Source organism: Myotis davidii, unplaced genomic scaffold (genome assembly GCF_000327345.1).
Source record: "Myotis davidii unplaced genomic scaffold, ASM32734v1 scaffold168, whole genome shotgun sequence".
Lineage (NCBI taxonomy): Eukaryota > Metazoa > Chordata > Mammalia > Chiroptera > Vespertilionidae > Myotis > Myotis davidii.
Genome location: NW_006383016.1, coordinates 10,325,154 through 10,347,509, shown reverse-complemented (window position 1 = coordinate 10,347,509; position 22,356 = coordinate 10,325,154). Strand labels below are relative to the sequence as shown.

At 34.8% G+C, this 22,356-nt stretch overlaps 1 protein-coding gene across 1 annotated transcript in view; it reads right to left on the bottom strand.

Annotated features, from left to right (window-relative positions):
• Window positions 1-22,356, bottom strand: part of AGMO (alkylglycerol monooxygenase) — a 271,313-nt gene that overhangs the window by 143,293 nt on the left and 105,664 nt on the right. Inside the window, exon 5 of the mRNA XM_006779052.1 lies at window positions 14,813-14,908. Coding sequence (XP_006779115.1) covers window positions 14,813-14,908 — 96 coding nt within the window. The remainder of the gene's footprint in view (window positions 1-14,812; window positions 14,909-22,356) is intronic.

Below are 22,356 nucleotides of genomic sequence, written 5' to 3'. Positions count from 1 at the left end.
TTTCCCTCTCTTCTAATGGAGTTCTATCACCATTTTTAAAGTTATTTCCATGAGAAATTATGAGATGCAAACAAGACTTTTTGATTAATTCACAGAATTCATAGACAAAGGACTATCTGTATTTTCTTTATTTCAAGACTTTAAAATACTGTGAATAGGTAGCCTTTATATCAAATGGCATGTCTATGAAGTATTATGTCACTAACACATTATTAGTGACCAAGAATTGGAAATGGAGTAGGGAGAAAGAACCCTGTATTTTATTAGCCTACATTGCTTTGTACTTGGTGGAAAAATATTTGCTGAAAAGATTGGTGATGGACAGAGAACAAGAAAGTGGGGTTTCTCAGTAGTCAGAACATTGAAATCGGATGCTTTGGTTGGGATTTGTCTCTCTGGCATAGAATCATATGGGAAAGGAGAATCCCATTTTATCCTTGTTTGTCTCCTTGGTGCCTAACATATGTTACAAAAACAGCCAACAAAAGGGGGTGGAGGAGACTACAGGGCGGCTTCTGCGACCCAGATGCATTTCTGATCATTGGCCCTGGCATGTGTGTGCAGCCAGATTTAAAGCCACACAAATGTTGAGTGCATTCAGATGACTGGAGCCTTGGCGGAGTGCATTGTTTTTTAACGTCCAGCTCTTTTTTCCTCAAAGAAAATCTTTTGCTCCTGCAGGCTACAGCATGGTGATATCAATATTGAAAGTTCCTTTCTTTCTTTTTTTAAACTTAAAAGCCAAGTACAACACAGGCAACCACAGTTAAATTTCCTGGTAGTGCCTGTGAGTACCTTGGAGCTGGGAAAGACCACCTCCGTGTGGGAGATGATTCATCATTCAGACAAGCCCAGTCAGGACCTCTCTGGTGGAAAACCCTTCTGGTTCAAAGTCCAAGAGAAGTCATTAATAATTAATAAGGGTTGAGCATAACGACTCAATTATCGCCCACTTTTGCAAATTCAGTCATTTAGCAATTCCACCAAAGCTCGCTTTGAATCACTTCAGAAAAATACTGTGGAGATAATTGCAGCTATTTTCATTTTTAGAAGTTAGTTATTTGTCTTGTCTTTTTTTTTTAAATTTAAATGTATTAATTAATTATGAAATTTTAGAATGTACAGAGGACTTGAAAATAATATAATCCAATATTCCATTATTTTAAAAAGCATAAAAATGAAGCTCACAGAAATTAAATTTCTAATGTAAGTTTAAAGGGCTTGGGAGGAAGCCCTAGAGTTGTTTCTGTTTTAGTTCAGAAATCGTTCCAGTTTTCTATCATTTTGCTTTAAGAGGTTTAGCAATTTTTCTATCAAATAAAAGTAATTTACTCTTTTAGAACTTTAATGAAAATAATAACTAAGTGCTTTTTGACTACATTTCCATTAAAAATGAATCCTGGAATTTATAAAAAATGCAGGGATTTCAGCTTCTATACTGCCTCTCATGGATTTTAGGCACTGTTGGTGCTTCTTAGATCTTTGACACAATGCATCCTGTAGTTTTCTCTTAGGGTTTTATAACCTGAGGGCCAGGTTATAAAACCTGCCTAGAATGATTTATTATAAAAGCATTTCATTTTACACATTTCTTAATGTTTCTTATTCTTCTTATTGGGAAGCATTGACTGGTTAGATTTCTGAAGTCAGTTAAGAATACAGAAACAATTAACCAATGGTCAAGTTGAAGAACAAGCCATTTTTAACAAAAATATTCAGTTAATTCAAAACAAAAAGTATTTTCTTTGTCTGAATTGCTTGGAAAACTGCCTCTTCTCACTTCACTATGGCTAATGAGGTTGGAGAAAAGAAATTCTAAATATAATTAAAAAAAGAAAACTCTTAATTCTACTGTTTTGTTTAATTTTAGACTAATAGTGGGAATGTGGCCTTATCTGCAAATTGGCACTAAAAATACTGGAACATATTATTGAAAAGCCATAGGAATATTTATAAGTACTTACTTTTCAGAAAGAAGGCAGATGCCTACACTTAATTACAATGTTCTTTCCAAATAAGAGATGCTTTCACATATTCATGCTTCCTGTCTGAGAGGGGAAAATCATAATAGGGAAAATATGTCCGCAGAAGCGTGTGCTTTATAGAATCCACATTATAAAGACGAATGTGCTAACAATATGATAAATGCTGAGGAGTGACTGGGTTGGGGGTGAAGTGAAATAAAATCTCCATAGTAGGAAAATGCCTGCATTCAGATGAGCATAGGTTAGAGTGATGACATTGACTCTAACTAGTCAAGACTTTTCTTCACAGCATCATGCATGATTGATGTTCCAGAGGGACCCATACCATTGTGGGCCTCCATGTTTCACTGCAGTACGTATTTAAGGGAAATACTAAACCAGCTCCTAATACATTTATCATCTTATATAAAAATCATGGTTATGTTTTATTGAACTAAGAAAGATTTGCCTGAAGTGCAGTGTGAAAATGAGAAAAGTTTTCAGGTAAATTAGTGGCAATGTTCAATACAAACCTAAACTAAAATTAAATAGACTAATAGTTATACCATGATTACTGGTTTTTCCTGGTCAACTTTTCTTCTTTTCTTTTTTCGTTCCTTCTTCCCTCTGTCCCTTTTTTCCTTCTCCCCTTCCCTCTCCTCCCGTCCTCTCCCCTCCTCTCCTTCTCCTCTCCTCTCTTTCCTTTTCCCCTCATTCTTTCCTTTTTTTCCCCCCATCTCTTTATCTAAGCATGTGTGCATGTGCATCTGTGTCCAAAATATTAGAGAATATTTTCTTTGGAAAGATCTTTATAATCAAATATAGGCTCATGCATATCTTTTTGGAATTTAAGTTGGTTATAAATATTTCTATGACCTTTCAATTATATATTCCACTTGTCGATGCCATTTACAGATAGAAAACCTGTATATTAATGTGTTATTGATATACATTAAACATTATGTTAATATACATTATTAATATGTATAAATAAAGCATGTTAATACATATTAAGATATTAATACACATTAACATATTTATCATATTTTGAATATCTACTCATGTGCCAATCAACAATTATTTTAAGTACCAAACTACCAATAAAGGTTTTCTCTTAGCATTAAAACCTGTATTTATACATTCTTATCAAAGTGTCTTATTAAAAGCTAACTCCATAATAAGCGGAGCAAGAAATCTCTTGTCCGCCAGTTCATTCATTCAGCAAATATTACTGAATTTCTATGAAACTTACTAGGTTTTAGAAATAAAAATAAATACAGCGATACATATTTAAAAGAAATCAATAATCAGGAAGATTATTTACAGCCCATTGGACTCTTCAGTGGAAAGGTAAAACTATTTCAAAAAAAAGTTTTTACAAAAAAAGTTATTTTTCTCAATTATTTTGTTTTTTTAGTGGAAGGATGAGAAAATCATTCAGTTTTTTTTTTCTTTTTCAATTACTGTATTGCACAGTGAAGATATTTGAATTTCTAATCAATTTGAATTTATAATTGGCACCAGAATTATCTAACAAGAAGCGGAGGTTCTAATATATAGTGATGGAAGGAGATTTGACTTTGGGTGGTAAACATACAATGCAATATACTGAAGATGTATTATAGAATTGCACACTTGAAATCTAAATAAAATTTTATTAACCAATGCCACCCAAAAATTTAATTTAAAAATAAAAATGCAAAAAAAATTTAATTTGTTTTCTAGGTCAAAAGCTGAAAATTATCTTTGGTAAAAAATATATGTTTTATATAGCTCCCAATAGTGCAGCTTTGCAAAGAGTCTCATTGATTGTTTCTGGGGAATGCACAAAAAGTCTACCTTGTTGATAAACTTCTTCAATTGACTATTTGGAAATCAAAATAACCTATGTGGATTCAATTTATTCAACAGGTATTTATCGAGTGCCCATGTTAAGATCTTTTTTTAAAAAATATTTTATTTACTTTTTTCTTTTTTATTGTTATTGGTTTGTGAGCACAAGGAAGAGGGAGAGAGAGATAGAAACATCAATGAATAGAGATAGAATCATTGACTGGCTGCCTCCTGCATGCCCCTTACTGGGAATTGAGCCTGCAACCTGGGAATATATCCTGACTGGGAATCAAACTGTAGCCTCCTGATTCATAGGTGGAAGCTCAACCAATTAGCCACATGGTGAGTCCCTGGTGGTCTAGTGGCTAGGATTTGGCACTTTCTATTAGCCACATGGGCTGGGCCTCTGTTAAGATCTCTTGAAAGATCACAGTGTGGAACAATGCAAATTACCACTTAATAGCTGATAATTTAATTATTTATTAACTTTGGGGGTCGAACGACCTTTTCACAGGGGTCGCCTAAGACCATCAGAAAACACATACATAATTACATATGTTTCCTGATTAATAACTATGCTTTAATTATGTTCAATTTGTAACAATGAAATTGGGGGTCACCACAACATGAGGAACTGTATTAAAGGGTTGCAGCATTAGGAAGGTTGAGAAACACTGATATATAGGAAAATGTTTTTTCACTTTCAAGAAAATCTATAGCAATTCATGTAAAGTTTTAGAAAATTGATAAAACCCATGAACATTATAACTTAACATATTAAAATAATTGTACCTCTTGTTCTGAATTAGTGGATCTCTAAACATTCATTGTTTTCCTTGTTAAAATCTTAATCAATCTGCACATTTATGGATAATTTATATTGCGGAGCATCTGGTGATAAAGTGTAAAAATAAAATCTTAATTACATCCCCCACTAGTTCTGCTGTGTTAATTCAAGACAACAACTCAAGTATTTAGACAGATGGCAGGGGCAGCCATATTAGCCTACGATTTCTCTACAGGGAAGCAAGAGAAAGCAAAGCTCATAGGCTATGTGCTTGCCTGCCTATTTTCACACTTTGAAATCCTCAGCAAATGCTGATTTATTCACAGCCAAATGTTTTCCTATCTGATTAGGCAGTTTTCTACTTCAGTAAGCATGTAATATGGAGGTAGCTAAATTTCCACACTCAAGAGTGAAAAAACAATATTTTTAGTTTGGAAATAAAACAATCTGGAAGAATCAGGGCTGTTGGGATCATAAAGAGCTTCATAGGGAGTAAATTTCTGATGTATCTATACCACAGGGTTAACAAGTTAAAAGCTCAGTTTTAAGAAGAATGAGACTAGGCTATGTTTATATAATAAACAATAGTTTTAAATGACTGTATTTATAATAAATTATCTTGAAGGCTGATTCTTGTCACTTAAGATTGAATTATTCCTCAAATAAGAGGACAAGAGCTGAACAAGTTAGCGTTTAAAAAATTGTCTCAGTTTACATTTTGGATAACACTTTTGACTTTTCCTGGAAAAATGAATGCAAGTAACTGCTGAATGTGTTCATTCAAAGGGAGGTTGATTCCAAGTGACTGTTTTTTAAAAACACCTATTAAATTGACAGACAGAAAATGGGGAACATTCATAAGCATAATCATGTAAAACTTCATTCCTGTGACACCATTTTATATTTACCAGTTTGGACACTCAGTGAGAAAATGAACCACATTAGTAGTAATAGTAGTAGTAGTAACAGCATTCTGATAAAAGAAAGTAACTAATAAATTGCGAGGTTAAGTAGTTTTTGTTCAATCCCATCCAGGTAGTTATATAATGCATTCTTCAAACATTCAACTCATTCTAAAACTCAGTACATTGTGGCTGCCATTATGAACAAATTTCCAATTTCAGGTGTTGCTTCTAGATTCATTAATCAACAAACATTAATGGATTACCAGCCATGTACCTGGCACTGTCTAAGCATTATGATTTAATCATACTTTTATGATTAAACACATAAATCTGCACTTCAAATCTTACAATCTCATAGGTCAGATCTCCTGATTGTCACCTATTATAAAGTTTGCTCTGTTAAAAACATTTGTATACTAATTTTTTAAAGTCATATATAATAGAGTGAATTCTCAATCAGTAGGTTAGAAGTTACAAATATTTGTTTTTCTTAAATTCAGTTACCCTATGTCCATTTGCATATTTTTCTTCTAAAGACTAGCTAAGGTGTATCATCTGTCCCTTATCCCCTCAGGATTTTTCTTTAATCAATACATCCTGTCTTAGTCAGTTTGGGATGTGATAACTAAATATAACAGGCTAGGAGGCTTAAACAACAATCATTTCTTTCTCACAGTGATGGAGGCTAGGAAGTCCAAGATCAAGGTGCCAGCAGATTCAGTGTCTGGTGAGAATGGCCTTCCTGCTATATCCCCTCTCTTTTAATGTCTCTTTTTTAAAAGGGTACTAATCCCATCATGAGGGCTCCACCCTCATAACCCAATTACCTCCCATCTCCAAATATCATCAATTTTGGAGGACACATAATTTAGTCCTCTCTGATCCAAGACTTCGCTATGACTATTTTCTTCATGTTCTCCAATAAATGTATATATTATAAAGAATCTAGTTAACACGATCAATTCATTCATTAGTTAAGAATGTATTTGCTGACAGTCATTCAAGTTCAAGAAAGTGGGAGAACAAAAATGAATAAAATATAGTATTCGTCTTCAGTAAGTTTACTGTCACCTCCTGTATTCAAACATCGACTCGTCAATGTTAAGTCTAATCCCTTAGGGGTGTTTGTTCAAATGGAGATTCTTACCCTCACCAGAAATTCAGATTCTGTTAGAAGGGGGCCATCATTCTTTATCTTGAGTAAGCACCCAGATAATTTTGATCCAAGAGTTATACTTGCTTTTATTCTAGCTCAGACTTTATGTACTAATTCTAATTTGTAGTATTTTGGCTTTTCTATAATAACTGCCATTTGTTGAAAGCATATCATTTCCAAGACTATACACTTAATACAGACAGTCCTCAGGTTACGTGGTTACATCGCCATCTCCCATTTATTTATAAAAAAATAAAAGTTCCGTCATTTTGACGTATGTACATATGTGCTTTATGTTTTTTATTATTTATTTACCACAAGTAAAGGTCAGGAACTGTTATCTTTCTTTTAAATGTTTTTTACTGTTTCACTTCATTACTGCTGTATATGTGCTCCATGTGAGTGACGTAGGTGCTTTGTGTTAGAGTTTTCCCAGAGTCTGAGGGCCATGGGCATTACGGTAGCTTTGCATCATTCTTAGAAACACCTTTAAAAATTAGACTCTTTGTTCAGTCTTCCACATAGGAAGTTTTTCTTAAAATTTTCAATCATGCGTGGTTACATCGCCATCTCCCATTTATTTATAAAAAAATAAAAGTTCCGTCATTTTGACGTATGTACATATGTGCTTTATGTTTTTTATTATTTATTTACCACAAGTAAAGGTCAGGAACTGTTATCTTTCTTTTAAATGTTTTTTACTGTTTCACTTCATTACTGCTGTATATGTGCTCCATGTGAGTGACGTAGGTGCTTATGTAGGTGGGTTCTGACTTAGGGCGAAAATCGTGTTATGTCGCCATAGGAACGGATCTCCCATGTAACCCGAGGACCTACTGTATATACATAATTTCATCAATCCTCATAACACTCCTATGGAGTAGGCATGATTACTTCCGCTTAACAGATTAGGAAGCAAGGTTAAAGAGTTCAAATTAATCTACTAAATATTCATACCTATTCATAAAACAAATATTTCTTAATTTTCCATTTGGAGGTACCCTTTACTTTTGATTATAAAACATGTACTTTAACCATTATGTCTTAGCCATTATGTCTCCCTTGTTCCAAAGATGTCCTCCTCTCCAATTCTGACAAGCACATCCCCATAATATACCTCGTGTCTGAAAGCCTCACATTACAGCTCTTTCACAGGAGACATTTTTTTAAATTACCTCTGAATTTTTAAACAATATATGGATGAGCTTCAGGAAGCTTAATAACATATCTGTTGAAGTTTTTTCTTCTCCTTTGGGAAAGTCACAGAACCCAACAGATTCTTGAAGAAGACTGTAATCCTCAAAATGCTACTAACAAGGGGTGCTGATTCAGGTCAGAGGGCTGATAGCCTCTTTGGCACAGAGTAGGTGCTTATGAAATATTTTTGGAATGTGTGTATTTCAAAGACATTTATGTATCTAGTACATTTGAAAACACTAAAATTTTATACATGAACAATCACAGTGGGTAAATTATTTTAAAATGAAGTGCATAATAGAACAAAAGATCATTTATAGAGAGAATATGTATAGGATTTGGATTAAAGATAGTCCACAAAAGAGATAAAACCAACAAAGTGACAATAAGGTTTTATCTTGATGTTGACTTTAAGGAATAATGGAAGTAAAGAAGAGCAGCTGATTTGAGTCATAGTGAAGTACATTTTAGACATGTTGACTCAGGGTGGTGTCAAATATTCCTGTTAATGTGTTAAGTGAGACAGTGAAAACACTGATTTCAAATCCTTATGAGCATTTACATCACAGCTATAGACTAAATATGAAATCACATAGAGACAGTATAAAAATGAAGTAAATTAAATTTTAAAGAAGGAAGAATATTAAGAGAAGAGAGGATTAGAACAAGAAATTTAGGGAGGAATAAAGGAAGTAAGGAAATAAGGAGAACAAAAGTAACTAGAAATATCCCAACTTATTTTAAGGAAAAAACAAAGGGGGTGGGAATAGGAGTAGGTGCTTTTTGAATAAGAACTTGATAGAAAAAAAGCATAAAATTTGATTTTGTTAAAATAAATATTTTCAAAAGCATATATTTTGAAATAAAACTTCTTCCCCCAAATTCCTTATCAATCCAAAAGATGTTGGACACAGACAACAGGGAGATGAGAGCATGAGTGTTCGGGGGGAGGTTGAGGGTTAATGGGGGGATGAGGACACATTTGTAATACCTTAACCAATAAAGAAATTGAAGACAAAAGATGCGTAAACATAACTGTTCGAAATGTACACTCTATAAGGAGATAGGGCATAAGTATATTCCATATATAAATACAAATATATACATACATAATATATTATTATCTAACACTAATTTTTAGTTATCAAGGAAATCAGAGAATAATGGGAGAGACAGAGTTAAGCAACAAATACAATACAGAATTAGTCGTCATTACCATTAGTTGGATTCTTCCCATATGCAGGAACTAATGTGTTATTACATTTATGTCCCCCCCACAAACTCATGTTCTTAATCTGTAACTGCCAATATGGATATAGAAATAAACACAGGAATAGTTTAAAGAAAAGTACACTTCACTCTAGGAGGTGAAAAAGACATTCCGGAAGAAGTAGTAATTGAATTGTATTATGAAGAATGTTTGGAAAAGGAGCTTCCCAGAGAGAGCATGTGCAAATACTCAGAATGAACAAGTGTTTGCTGTACTTCGGAAGTAAAATATGGTGTAGTTTAACCGGACCAGCTAATGGGATGAGAATGGAGGAGTAAACAAAGCTTATATCCTAAGGGCCCTGAAACCCATTGGTGAATTTTAGGTGTTTGATTTCAGGCAATAGAACCATTTGAAATCTCATGTTGTTGATGTTTGTTCACACGTTGGGAGTGTTTTAATCATCGTCTTCTAAGTTGATCATCCCAGTTCATGTATTGAAATATAAGGGAGAGAAAAGAGTTTGTAGGAATAGAAGGTAAATAGAATTCTAATGTAACCATCTATGTAATTAATGACAGAACCATAAATTAAGGTGAGGCAATGAAAACGGAAAGGGAACGAGAGATTGAAGAACATTTTAAGAGGAAAACTCAAGTGCACAATGAATAATTTAAGAGAGTATATAACTGAGCTAGTAACAATCATGCCAGAAAGACAGGCATAAATTGGGGCAGTTCTGGGCAAACTAGGAATTCTCTAAGAAATGTAAAACCAATGATACTATATTTCAGATGAGGAAAGGAAAGATAATTATTTACCAGGTTTTGAATCATGGATCTATTACCATTTAGCTGCAACAACAATAGATAATTTCCTTAATCTCTACATAGTTTCAATTTCCTCACTTTGAATGGAGATCATAGGGTTGTATGATCATCAATTAAGTAGATCTTGTGAAATAGTAGTGTAGTAACTGACACACAATCTAAGCTATATAGGTACTTGCTCTTAAAAGACAAAACACTTTATGAAGAAGAATTTGAGTTGGGCCTTGAAAAACATAGAATAGCAAAGTGTAGAAATATGAAAATGAGAGAAACTATGATTATACATCAGATATATATGGGAAATGGAAAATGGCCTAGCTTGACTGAATTGCACGGAATGGAAAGTAATGACATGTGCATCAAGAGAAGGCAGTGCATGAGAAACAGGAAATGCAAAAATAATTTAGACTTTTACTCAGCAAGCAATGGAACATCACCAAATGCTTTATGTGGGACTAACCTCAGAGAATAGATTACATTTGAAGAAGAACAAGTAGATGTGTATAGAGGTCACATGATAATTTGGAACAGGCAAGATTCACCTCATTTCTGTGTTAACTAACCTACAGCCTTGATCTTTTCACTATGCCATATAGGATCTTTATGAACCCTGTTGCCATCTATGGAGATATATTTAATAAACACATTGTTTGAAGAGGAAGCGCAATGGGTGAGTAATGGCCAAAATGCAAGCACTGAAACCAACCATGTTACCTTATATAAACTCAATATTCTTAGTTTTAAAAGGGACAGTGTTTGTCACAGAGTTGGTGAATATAAAAATTCCAGTTTTCTAAAATTGTCTATTAAATTTCTGGAATGGTTTCCTGCTGCATGTACTTCTACATGTACCCTTAAAATAAAACCCCATTAACTGAAGTTACTTGAATTTATATTCATTCTTTACAACCTATAAAAGTTTAATTGGTCTTTAGTGATTCAAATTACTTTATGGGAATTACATACAACATTTTTTGCTTGGAACATACTGGATGCTTAACACGTAGTGGCTTTTTTATTATAGCATTAAGATCAGAAATGACCCATCTACAGGGAAGCTTTATAGTATAGTGGGTAAGAGCAAGGAATATGGATCCTGACTACCTGTTACAAAACCCAGCTTTGACATTTACTTATCATGAGACCCAGGGCAAATTACTTGTATATTTAATTTTTAATCCTCACCTGAAGATATTTTTCCATTGATTTTTAGAGAAAGTGGAAGACAGGGGGAAATACTGATGTGAGAGAAACACATTGATTTGTTGTCTCCTATATGTGCCCCAACCAGGGCCTGGGCTGGGGAGGAGCCTGCAACCAAGGTACATGCCCTTGACCAGAATCAAACCCCAGATCCTTCAGTCCACAGGCCAATGGCTCTATCCACTGAGCAAAACCAGCTAGGGCTAAATTTCCTAAATCTTTGCTCATGCTGCTACTAGTCTACTGTTTTGTTGCCAAAGAGCTACATTTTCCTCTTCCTCTCTATATGTCCTAGCTCAGCAGTTCTCAACCTATGGGTCGCGACTCCTTTGGAGGTCGAATGACCCTTTCACAGGGGTCGCCTAAGACCATCAGAAAACACATATATAATTACATATTGTTTTGTGATTAATTGCTATGCTTTAATTATGTTCAATTTGTAACAATGAAACTGGGGGTCATCACAAAATGAGGAACTGTATTAAAGAGCCTCGGCATTAGGAAGGTTGAGAACCACTGTCCTAGCTTCTGCAAATTTCTGGCTTCTCTTGTCACTTCAGTTATATTGCTTCATTGTTCTACTGAATATTCCATTTGCTTTCTAATTCTGCACACTGCTTTTCTGAAATTCTCCTATACTCTAATTTCTATTGACCCTACATATAGGTCTAACATAAATACATCCTCAGTGAAAGATATGATTGGGACAGTTGGTGGAGTATAAAGGTTGCTAAAGAGAAGAATTTGTTTTCTTCAGAGCTTGACCATTTTCAGTGATATTTGTGTTTGGTGGATACAGTTGGCAAAGTAGTATTCTAATAGAATGGCTGTCCTAAAGAATGTGATACAAGGAAAGGGGAGTAGAGTTCAAAAAGAAAATTCTAGTCTCATTAGTATAGGGGTCAGAGATGGAATTTTGATCTAAGGACTGGAAATTTAAAGTGGGACCCCTTCATGGAACCACAGAAGGAGGAACCACACTATCTGCACATAAATATCTCTCAGTTTAGCACTATACAGACCATTTAATTATACAGTGTAAATATTCAATACCAAATAATGATTTCTGTTACATTTCTCTGCCCAAGCATCATCTTATATGTACATGAACACATGATGGTAAATTTAAGATAACTGAAAGGTTATAGATAGTGATACTATTACTTCTGTATTGTAGAAATCAGTTAACACCCAACTATCATCTAATATTTCTAAAATAGTTATAACATTCCACACTTATTACATTTAAAACATGTAATACGATTTTCTACTTGCCTTAACTATGCTCACAAGGAAAGAGTACAACTATATGCTGCAGACATTTCAAATGAATGAATAAACAAAAATGTAGTCATAAAAATTAAGCAAGTGTATAGTTCCAAGCAGAATTTTTATAACTTTCAAAAGAGAAGAAGGGAAGAGATACTGTTGTTTCTTCATTAAAGTAACTCAAAAGTAAACAAAATTTTGATTATAAACTCTTGTTTGTTTTATGGCCTATTTTTTCTTTCATTAGAATCTTTCAAAGGCGTTATTTATTTTTGTGCATCTTAGCCTAACTGATTGAAAGGAATGAACTTTTCTTCACTTTTATAAAATCAGTACCTCTTTCAGACCAGATTTCCTTCTGAGTGAGAACTGATTTTATGGAGGTCAGCAGAAGTGAAACAACTGTATGAGTCAAATTTCCATTCAGGAATGTGCAGACTATGGCCAACACTGTCATGTCTATGGCTCACATATTGTTTCTGTGAATTAACCATCAGTAAGATGCCTGAAATGAAGCACTGCTAAAGTGGCCTAAAGAGGCATAAAGTGGGTATTTTTTTTAGACTGAGGTAATTGTTTTCAGTTTTTATTTTTAAATCTAATGTGTATTAATCTTTAATTAAAAAGTAGAGAAAGCACATGATCAGAATAATTTTTTTAAGGCTGTCTTTTCCCCACTCTATTTCACTTGCCCTTTTCTCTAAAAGCAGCCACTGATACAAATCTCTTGGTTTTATTTCCTAAATTATTTTATTATTTGTAAACAAGTGGTAATATGCTGTCTATATAGCAATAAATGTAATTAAATACACAGTTGCAAAAAAAACCCTTATAAATATATTCACAGCTAGTAATATAATTTAAAATTCCAAGATCCAAACCTTAATTTCAGAAAGTGTGCTCTTGCTTCCTGTGCAACTCAATTGTAGTAACTACACATTGTAAAGTACGTTCCAAAGCATGATGTGCAACAGAAGTGAGAGTTCTGATGCAATGCTTTTGAGTTAGAAGTGAAGCCACCTGGAAGCTCTGAGCTTGAAAGAAATGCCTCATCAATGGCTTTCCTCCACTCTCCCTTTCTTCTTGAGATGGTACTCAAGCCCTGGCTCATGATCCTTAGAGGGACACAGGAAAAGGCAGACTTTACTTAGGCACCATTGTTCTGTATCCAAACTAATTCGTGAACCCAACACATGGCATGACCTGGAGCAGAGCTGTTATAAAAATGTAATTCTCCTTTAACCCCTCCATGTAAATCATCAGAAAGCTTCCCTCAATGATTTAAACAAATTTGGTCTTTGACCTCTAGAGTCAGAATTGACCTCAACAACTCTTTCAGATGGTTGTAATATTGACTGTTTGATGTATGTCAACTACCATAAAATCCAATGCTATTTCATAACAGATCTTCTAATAATGCCACATATGCCCACAGTCATGGTAACAGTCTCTTTATTCCAAGCAAGTCAGTAGCATGAAATACTGCAGATTAATGAAATAATGCTCTTTGTTGCATCAAGCTTTGGCGTCTAATGCAACTGTGATTTGCGGTATTGTTCAACCAGTTGCAACACCTGTCAATGTGCTTCCTATAGAACTTCAAAAGACCTCTAATAAATACCAAATGCTTGAAAGGGTTCTCATGTGTATACGTAAGAATTTTTCTGGGTCTGTGATTTTTGTGGTACTTAACAACCAGTTCAGTACAATAGTTCATAAACCAATCAGTTCCATAATGATCTTTCTGCAAACATTCAAGTCTGACAATTTGAGATATCACAGAAGACTCAAAAAATTATATTTATTCATTTTTTCTGCTGGGAAAAAACCTACCTTAACAATATATTTAACACCTTTTAAATAAAATTCAAACTCTAAAATTAAAGCAAGATTTCCATACAAAAATATTTTAATAATTTTTTAGGCATTAAAATTTTGTCAAGGAATTTTAAAGAACTTCCCACTTATATAATATGTAAATATTATACATTTATATATGGAATTAAATACTTACTAATATATAATACTAAATTATATTATAGAATAACTTATAAATAATATTTATATGTAGATATCACATATATTTAGAAACATACATAAATTTTATATATAAATTTATATCTTTATATTAAAATAAATTTCAACATCTTTTGGCAAACAATGTTTAATAAACTGCAATACAGGAAGATATTGTATTGAATAAAGTATTAAAATGTTTTGGTACTTAATAGTTCAAAAATGGTTTTATTTAATTGAGACCAACTGGCCTCATTGCTTCTTATAAACTTTGCAATATATATTCAGTAAAAAGGAATAAAAATGAACAGATGTTTCTCCTTAAAGAATGCAGACAAAGATTTTCTTACACAATAAATCAGCTGCTAGTGGATTTCCAGGACATTGCTGCAGGCTAGTTAGATATAAAATTTAAAAATATATATAAAATAAAAGGATTTACCTCTGTGTGGATCCAGAACTGGTAGAGGAGATTGAACTGAAGATGAACAGCATATACCGAAGGTGGTACAAAGAGGGCCAGGGGAGAGTAGAATATCTGAAAGATTAAAAATTTTTAAATTTGCATATATGATTTCTCAACATACTGTTACTAAATGGTTCAACATCTGAATATACTCTTCAGCAAATATATCTTATTCTTTCACAAATTTACCTTATTTCTTATGTTTTATTGTCATGTTTGACTTTGCAACATTAGTTTGCAACATTAGTTTTCCACGTGGCGATAAAGTTGGAGACATATTAGAGCTATTTTGCACTTCATGTTGTCTAGTTAAAATATCATACGTGGTGTGTTATATCCTTAATCCTTGAAAGACTGGATGTGCTTCCTGTACTTAAAGAGATTTTCTATACAGACACAAACACTTACTTTAAGTAAGAGAAATGCAGGATCATGTGTCTTCATACCTCGACAGCTCCTAAAGTCTGTATGTATTATACCCTGGCATTTTCAGTAGTAACATGAAATTTTAATAAAACAGTGATTTTTTTTATCAAGAGAGGGTAAAATAAATTTTCCCTTTTAAGTTTGTTTTTATGTGGTTGATTGAGGGTACAATACATCCTAATTTTTCCAAAGTTAGCAAGTCAGGGGCTATGATATAGTGCCATAGTGCAAACAAATTTTAAAGTTGAATATTTCCCAACGGATGGAAATGTCTCTGCCTTAAAAAAACCAAATTATGCTTAAACCGCAGAGCTGGTTAGAATCAACTAAAAAGCACAATCTGCTGTATTCTCCTAATGACTTTGATCCCCAAGAGTTTCATGTTGTAGGAAAACATCTTAGTAAATAAAAACACTAAACAACCAAATAGGAATAAAAAGAAGCTAACTTCCTCTTTACGTTTTGTATTTTGTAAAGTTAATATTTCCAACAGTCTAGATATTTTAAAATATTTCTTCTGAATGTTAATTTTTTATTTCTAAATTATTTTAAAGGTTTTGTTCTCAATTAGGCCAAATATATTTCAACAATGGTTAGTAATGAGTATGCAGTAGAAATTGGTCATTTACATAAACTCTTCTGGCTTCTGTTTATAAACTTAAGCCATGAAAAATCTCAACTGTCATTTCTCTGATCAAACAAGATCAGTTTTATCATTTATAAATGCATCAGTAGGCAATTAATTAGATTAGTGAGCAACAAAAAAGTATTGGGCTCTTGAAGATGTGCACTTTTAAGCTTTGGTTCTACTACAGAATCTCTCTCTGACATTCACAAAGTTCTTAAACTTCTCGAGGCTTCTGTTTCCTCAAATGTATTGTGAAGAGGAAAACCACTTGAAATCTAGCCATTGTTTTGGTTCCAAAAGATCTGTGACACTGTAATATGAATTTTTTGTAATATATAAAAATAGTTCTCTTACAATCGGTTCAAAAAACTATTTAAACACATATATGACATATGATATAAGTACTCTGAGTTAAGGAGTATTTTGCAGTCTTTAAGATGTGAGTAAAAACGTAAGACAACTTGGATGCTTAATAGTCTATTTGGAAAGACAGTGCATACCAGATGAATATTCATGGTTCATTATAATACCCCAAAGTAGGGAGAATTAATCCTTTAGAATAGGAACAGCCATTATGGAAAAGGGGGTTCTATGCTCAAATAAATTGTGAAGTGGTGAGTTAAACAAGTGGAGTTCAGCGCAGAACTTCTCAGAGCCTTTACCACTCTGTCGTCAACCACAAGCCTGTTACCCTATAGGATACTTTCTTAATAAGTTTTCCGTAGGATTGGATTTCCTAAAAACACACTTGAGGAAACAATGTCTCAGTTCTTACAAATCATTAAATATATGAACTGACAATTAGAAAAATGAACTCAGCATGAATGTCAGAAAACCACCTTTCTAATAAGAAATAAAGAAAGGAAGTAAGGTCAGGGAGTACATGAATCACATGTAATTTAAATTCTTGTGATTAACATAGTACTGTAAAAAGAACCTAATGATATAATCAAAATTCTAATTTCTATAACTTAGTAAATGTCATCAAGATCTGAGGATTATCACTCATCTTCTCTATCTCCAATCTTTGCATTCCCAAATTATAGTTTTTAAAACCAATTTAAATGCCCCTTCCATCAGAAAGCCTCAAATGGTACTAATTTGACAGAATACATTTACCCTTCTTCAAACTTAAACTCTCAGAACCTGCCAGGAGACATTATACTATTTAACAAATATATCAATTTCTGACATGCATCCAAACTCATGTCATTCTCACTCCAAGGTTCTTAAGGTTACACTGGTCTACCATAGGTTATTTTTTTTACCTTTTGATAAAAGTCATATCTAATAAGTTCTTTTTTTATAATTGAATTTTATTTTTATTAATTTTTATTGTTGGAAATATTATATATGTTCCTTATTTTCCCCACTGACCCCCTAGATCCCCCCCAACCCAGCCTCAGCCCTTCATCACCCTATCATCTATGTCCCTGGGTTATGCAAATATGCATACAAGTTCTTTGGTTGATCTCACCCACACCACCTTTCCTCTAAGACTCAAAAGTCTGTGCCAAGCCTCTATGTCTCTGGATCTATTTTGTTCATCAGTTTATTTTGTTCATTAGATTCTACATATGAGTGAGATTATGTGATACTTATCTTTCTCTGACTGGCTTATTTTGCTTAAAGGAAAGGAATAACCCAGACCTGTGTGTGTGTGAGGAGGAATGATAATAAGCCTCAGGGTGACTTCAGGCTAAAGGAGAGAGAAGATGAGTGTTTTAGTCTATTCTTCCATTGAAGGAGGCAGGTGGGGTTCTGTGAGGGGTACTCTGAGCAAGGAACAATATGGCATTTAGGGGGAAACTAATTATTTTGGCATTGCTGAAGGTACTGGAGAATGTGGCAAGAGACTGGTTGGGACCACGACACTCATATATATATAGGTTTCAAGGAGTCTGTGACCATCCTTGCTATCACCGAAAGAAAGTGTAAGCTTGTGTTAATGAGGGAGTGTGCAATTTTCTGAAGAAACATTCCACATCTTTCATCAGGGAGTCTGTGATAAAGATAATTTAGACATCAGTCAAACCAAAGGAAAAGCCCTTTAATGCCATTCTAAGGATATTGAATTTATCTGAGGCCAGGAAGGTGCAGTTAATGGTGTTTCTTAAAGCTTGTCAGAGATGTAAAAATGGGTTTGAAATCTATTTTAAAAGCCCTGTGAAAGATCATGCACTGGGGAGGGAGAGGCAGAATACTAAAGGAGATCTAACTATTTAAACATGGAAGATTAGAGGGAGAGAAGAATATCAGAAGACACCCAGATTTCTGGCTTGTTTTTTGCACGACATTCACCGAAACACTGAACAGGAGGAAGAAAAGGTTATAAAATTCAACTTAGGAAATGTTTTGTTGGAGTCCTTGTAGTACTAGTATATCCCACGGAAGGGGCTGAGTAAGCAAATATGATGTGCAAATATCAATTGAACTAAAAATGACACTGGATCTGCAGATGTGGATCAGTGGAGCAGTAGGTCTAGAATCCAGATCTAAGTAAGTTTAAAAATCACTCAGAGAAACTGATGGAATAGAGGTAGATATTACTTATTTCTTTCTTGAACAAGGAAGGAGTGAGCTGGAGGTATTCCCTGGAAAGAACATGTGGATGAGCAAGGAGATTTAATTTTTAAATGTGGAAGATGTGAATATATTTATGGTGTATTCAGAAGGAACCAGCTGGGAAGAAGAGGGACAAATGCCAAAAGTAGCTGGTCAGACAAAGTCCAAGAAAAGAGCTAAGATAGAAGCAATGTCACAATCTAGGGACTAGACCTGCGGAAGAGAGGTGAACATTTTCTATAAAAGTAGATAAAAATCACATGATCTCATTCATATGTGAAATATAATGAACAATATAAACTGATGAACAAAAATAGATCCAGAGACAAGGTAACACTGAACAGACCATCCAACCTCAGAGAGAAGGCAGGGGAGAGGGGGTTAGAGATCAACCAAAGGACTTGTCAGCATGCATATTAGCATAACCAACAGACACAGACTCTGGGGCTGTGAGGGCTTGTCCTGCGGGGTGGGAGTGGCTGGGGGGTATCAATTGGGGGAAATGGAGATATGTAATACTTTAAACAATAAAAAAAGAATGAGGTACATATGTATGTACTTACATGAGAAAAGCTCCAATAGAAATATAATGTGAGCCACATATGTAATTTTTTAAATTTATAGTGGCCATGTAAAAATTCAGTAAAAAGAAACCAGTGAAATTTAAAAAAAAAAAAAGTGGAGGTAAGAAACCACATGTATTTATAAATTCACAAATCTTAATGGAGATATCTGAACAGTAATTAGAGAGTGGGGAAACCTCACATTTCTCTGTGAAGTTTAAGATACATCCATTGGCTGACAGAAGGGGACAGCAGTGGAGAAGAGACAGCAGTCCTGGAAAGGCTTCTCCCAGGCAGGCAGAAGGCTCCTGTGTACAGTTTGGTGAGCAGCACTGACAGCTCAGCTGTATCTGGAAGCCGTAGACTGAGGAGCACTGCACTGCCTAGCGGGTGCGAGAGGACACCATGGCGCTCAACAGTCAGAGTGTGGGAGTGCAGTAGGTGGGTGACCGGATTCAAGCACAGCTTGGGGAGTTCAATGCAGATGTAACCAAAGGCAGGGACTGCTGCCCCAAATCATGGAAATTAGGTTGAGGGAAGTAGGAATTAAAGCCACAAAGCATGGCAACTGAGAGAAAAAGCAGAGACTGAGAGAGGAAAGCTGGCCATGAATAAGCTGCTAAGCATAAAGGCTGAAGTTCAGTGAATAATTAATTTTTAAAAAATGAAAAAAGTATCTCTAAGCTCCAGGACTAGTGTCTATGTTATTTTAATAAAGTAGTTTAACGTTACTAATATCTGCACGTCTATGATTCTCATTTTCAAATAATATTACTTTAGAGACAACGATTTTTCTTCATAACTGAGAAACAAAAGATTGAATCATCAAGCAACTATTCCACATTTCTTATGTCAATGTTTAATAGTGACACAGAACCCAACTCTCTGGTTGTGCATAGAAAGTAGTGATCTCTATCATTAAAACACATCTTAAATTGTACTTTTGGAATAAGTGCTTTAGGTCCATCATTCTGTTCCCATGTCTATGGGTGTATCCATTTCCTCTTTTGCTCATTCCACCTTCTTATACATCCTGTATTCTAGCCATACTCATACTGTTACGTGTTGAATTGTGACCCCCAAGAAGACATAGGACCCCCACTCCCTACGAATGTGACTTATTTGAAAATAGGATCTTTATGGAGGTCAATAGTGTGGTGAAGGCCTGGGGGGGGAAGGGGCAGGGTGGAGGAGGTCAATGGGGAGGGAATGAAAGGGGATATCTGTAATACATTCAATAATAAAGATACATTTTTAAAAAATGAGGTAATTAGGGTGGTACTAATGCAACAACGGGTTTCCTTATAAAAAGGGGGATATTTAAACACAGAGACATACATGCACATAAGAAGAAAGCCATGTGAAGATGAAGGCAGAGATCAGGGTGATGAATCTACAAGCCAAGGAACACCTAAAATTGCCAGCAACCCCCCAAAAGCTAGGAGAGAGGAATGAAACTAATTTTTCCTCACAGCCCCAGAAGGAACCAACCCTGTCGACACCTTAATCTCAGATTTTCAGTCTCCAGAACTGTGAGACAATAAATTTCTCTGTCACCCAATTTTTGGAACTTTGTATGGCAGCCCCAGAAAATGAATGCCCCAGAAAACTAATATATCTACCATACATTTTATTTGTCATTCCCTAAATTTATCATATTTTTTCAATACTTTGTGTTTTCACAAATATCTCTTTCTACAGTATTGTTTCATTTACAACACCATCCGAGGCAAAATACTACACTTCTTACAGATTGGAGTCAAGCATCCTTTCTTTTGTGATGCTTCCCTGGGTAATCAGAGCATACACTTCTCTCTGGAACCTTAATAAACTATAATACAAGGCTGTTGACCTGCGTGAATCCCTCCAAGGACAGCAATCACCTTAAGAACAGAAGCTCATGTCTTCTCATTATATCCCCTACCGCTGCCACCATGACTGGCTCCACCAGTCAAGACTGTATGTGGGGGGAAAAGTGAATGGATGCACTTCTCAAAATAAGAAGAACATGTAAAAGGAGTTAAATATTTCAGCCAGTTATACATTGTTTAAAAGTGATAATAGGCCCTAGCTGGTCTGGCTCAGTGGATAGAGTGTCAGTTCACTGATTGAAGGATCCTGGGTTCCATTCTAGTTAGGGTGGGTACAGGCTCAATGGCCAGCCCTCGTCCGGAAACATGCAGTAGGCAACCAATTGATGTGAGACACATCAATGATTCTCTCTGCCTTTCTCCCTCCCTCCCTTGCATTTTCTCTTAAAAAAAAAATCAATGGAAAAATATCCTCAGGTGAGGATTAACAAAAACAAGTGACAATAGGATAATTCTGTTTTATGTAAAGTTCTTCACTATGATTGCCCTTATTTAGCCTTCTTTATAACTGCTAAATAACTAGCAGATTTCCATAAAGAAAAACACTGAAACTCAGAATAATTTAATTTTTATCAAATTTCAAATTTTCCTGGTAAACTACAGAGTAATTTTCCTGATTCATGACAGAATAAGGGCTTTGAAAATGGTCAAGACACAAACTGGCAGAGGGCTTGCTTATTTTACTATGTGGACATGAACTTTCTTATTAGCTGGCTTTGAATGGTTGAGTCTCGGAGAAGAAGGCATGCCTTGGAGTTCTGAGACACGGTACAAGGTCAGAGATGTTTTGTTTCTTTACTTCATGGGGGCTGGGGGGAGTCAAGGCATGCTTTCCTCCTGTGACATAAGAGTTATTAGATTTTATCCCAAGTGCATTTGACTGTATTATGTCAAAGTTGTTAGCTTCTTGCATCTTTTATTTGTTCACATTTGTCAATATATAACTCTAACTTCCGCATATTGAAAAAGACTTTGTTTATGTAGTTTGGCAGGAAGTATGATGTAATAAAGAGATCTTAGATTTCACTAAAGGTTCCTCTATACCAGTGGTTCTCAACCTTCTGGCCCTTTAAATACAGTTCCTCATGCTGTGACCCAACCATAAAATTATTTTCATTGCTACTTCATAACTGTAATGTTGCTACTGTTATGAATCATAATGTAAATATCTGATATGCAGGATGGTCTTAGGCGACCCCTATGAAAGGGGCATTCGACTGCCAAAGGGGTCACGACCCACAAGTTAAGAACCGCTGCTCTATAGTCTTATCTACACTAATAAAAGAGAAACATGGTAATTGGCGTACGACCACTACCCTTCCCATTGGCTAATCAGCGAGATATGCAAATTAACTGTCAGCCAAGATGGTGGCCGGCAGCCAGGCAGCTTAAACTGAACATGAGGCTTGCTTGCTTCAGTGAGGGCAGACTGCTGCAGGCCTCTGAGCCTGCAGTTTGAACATTGTA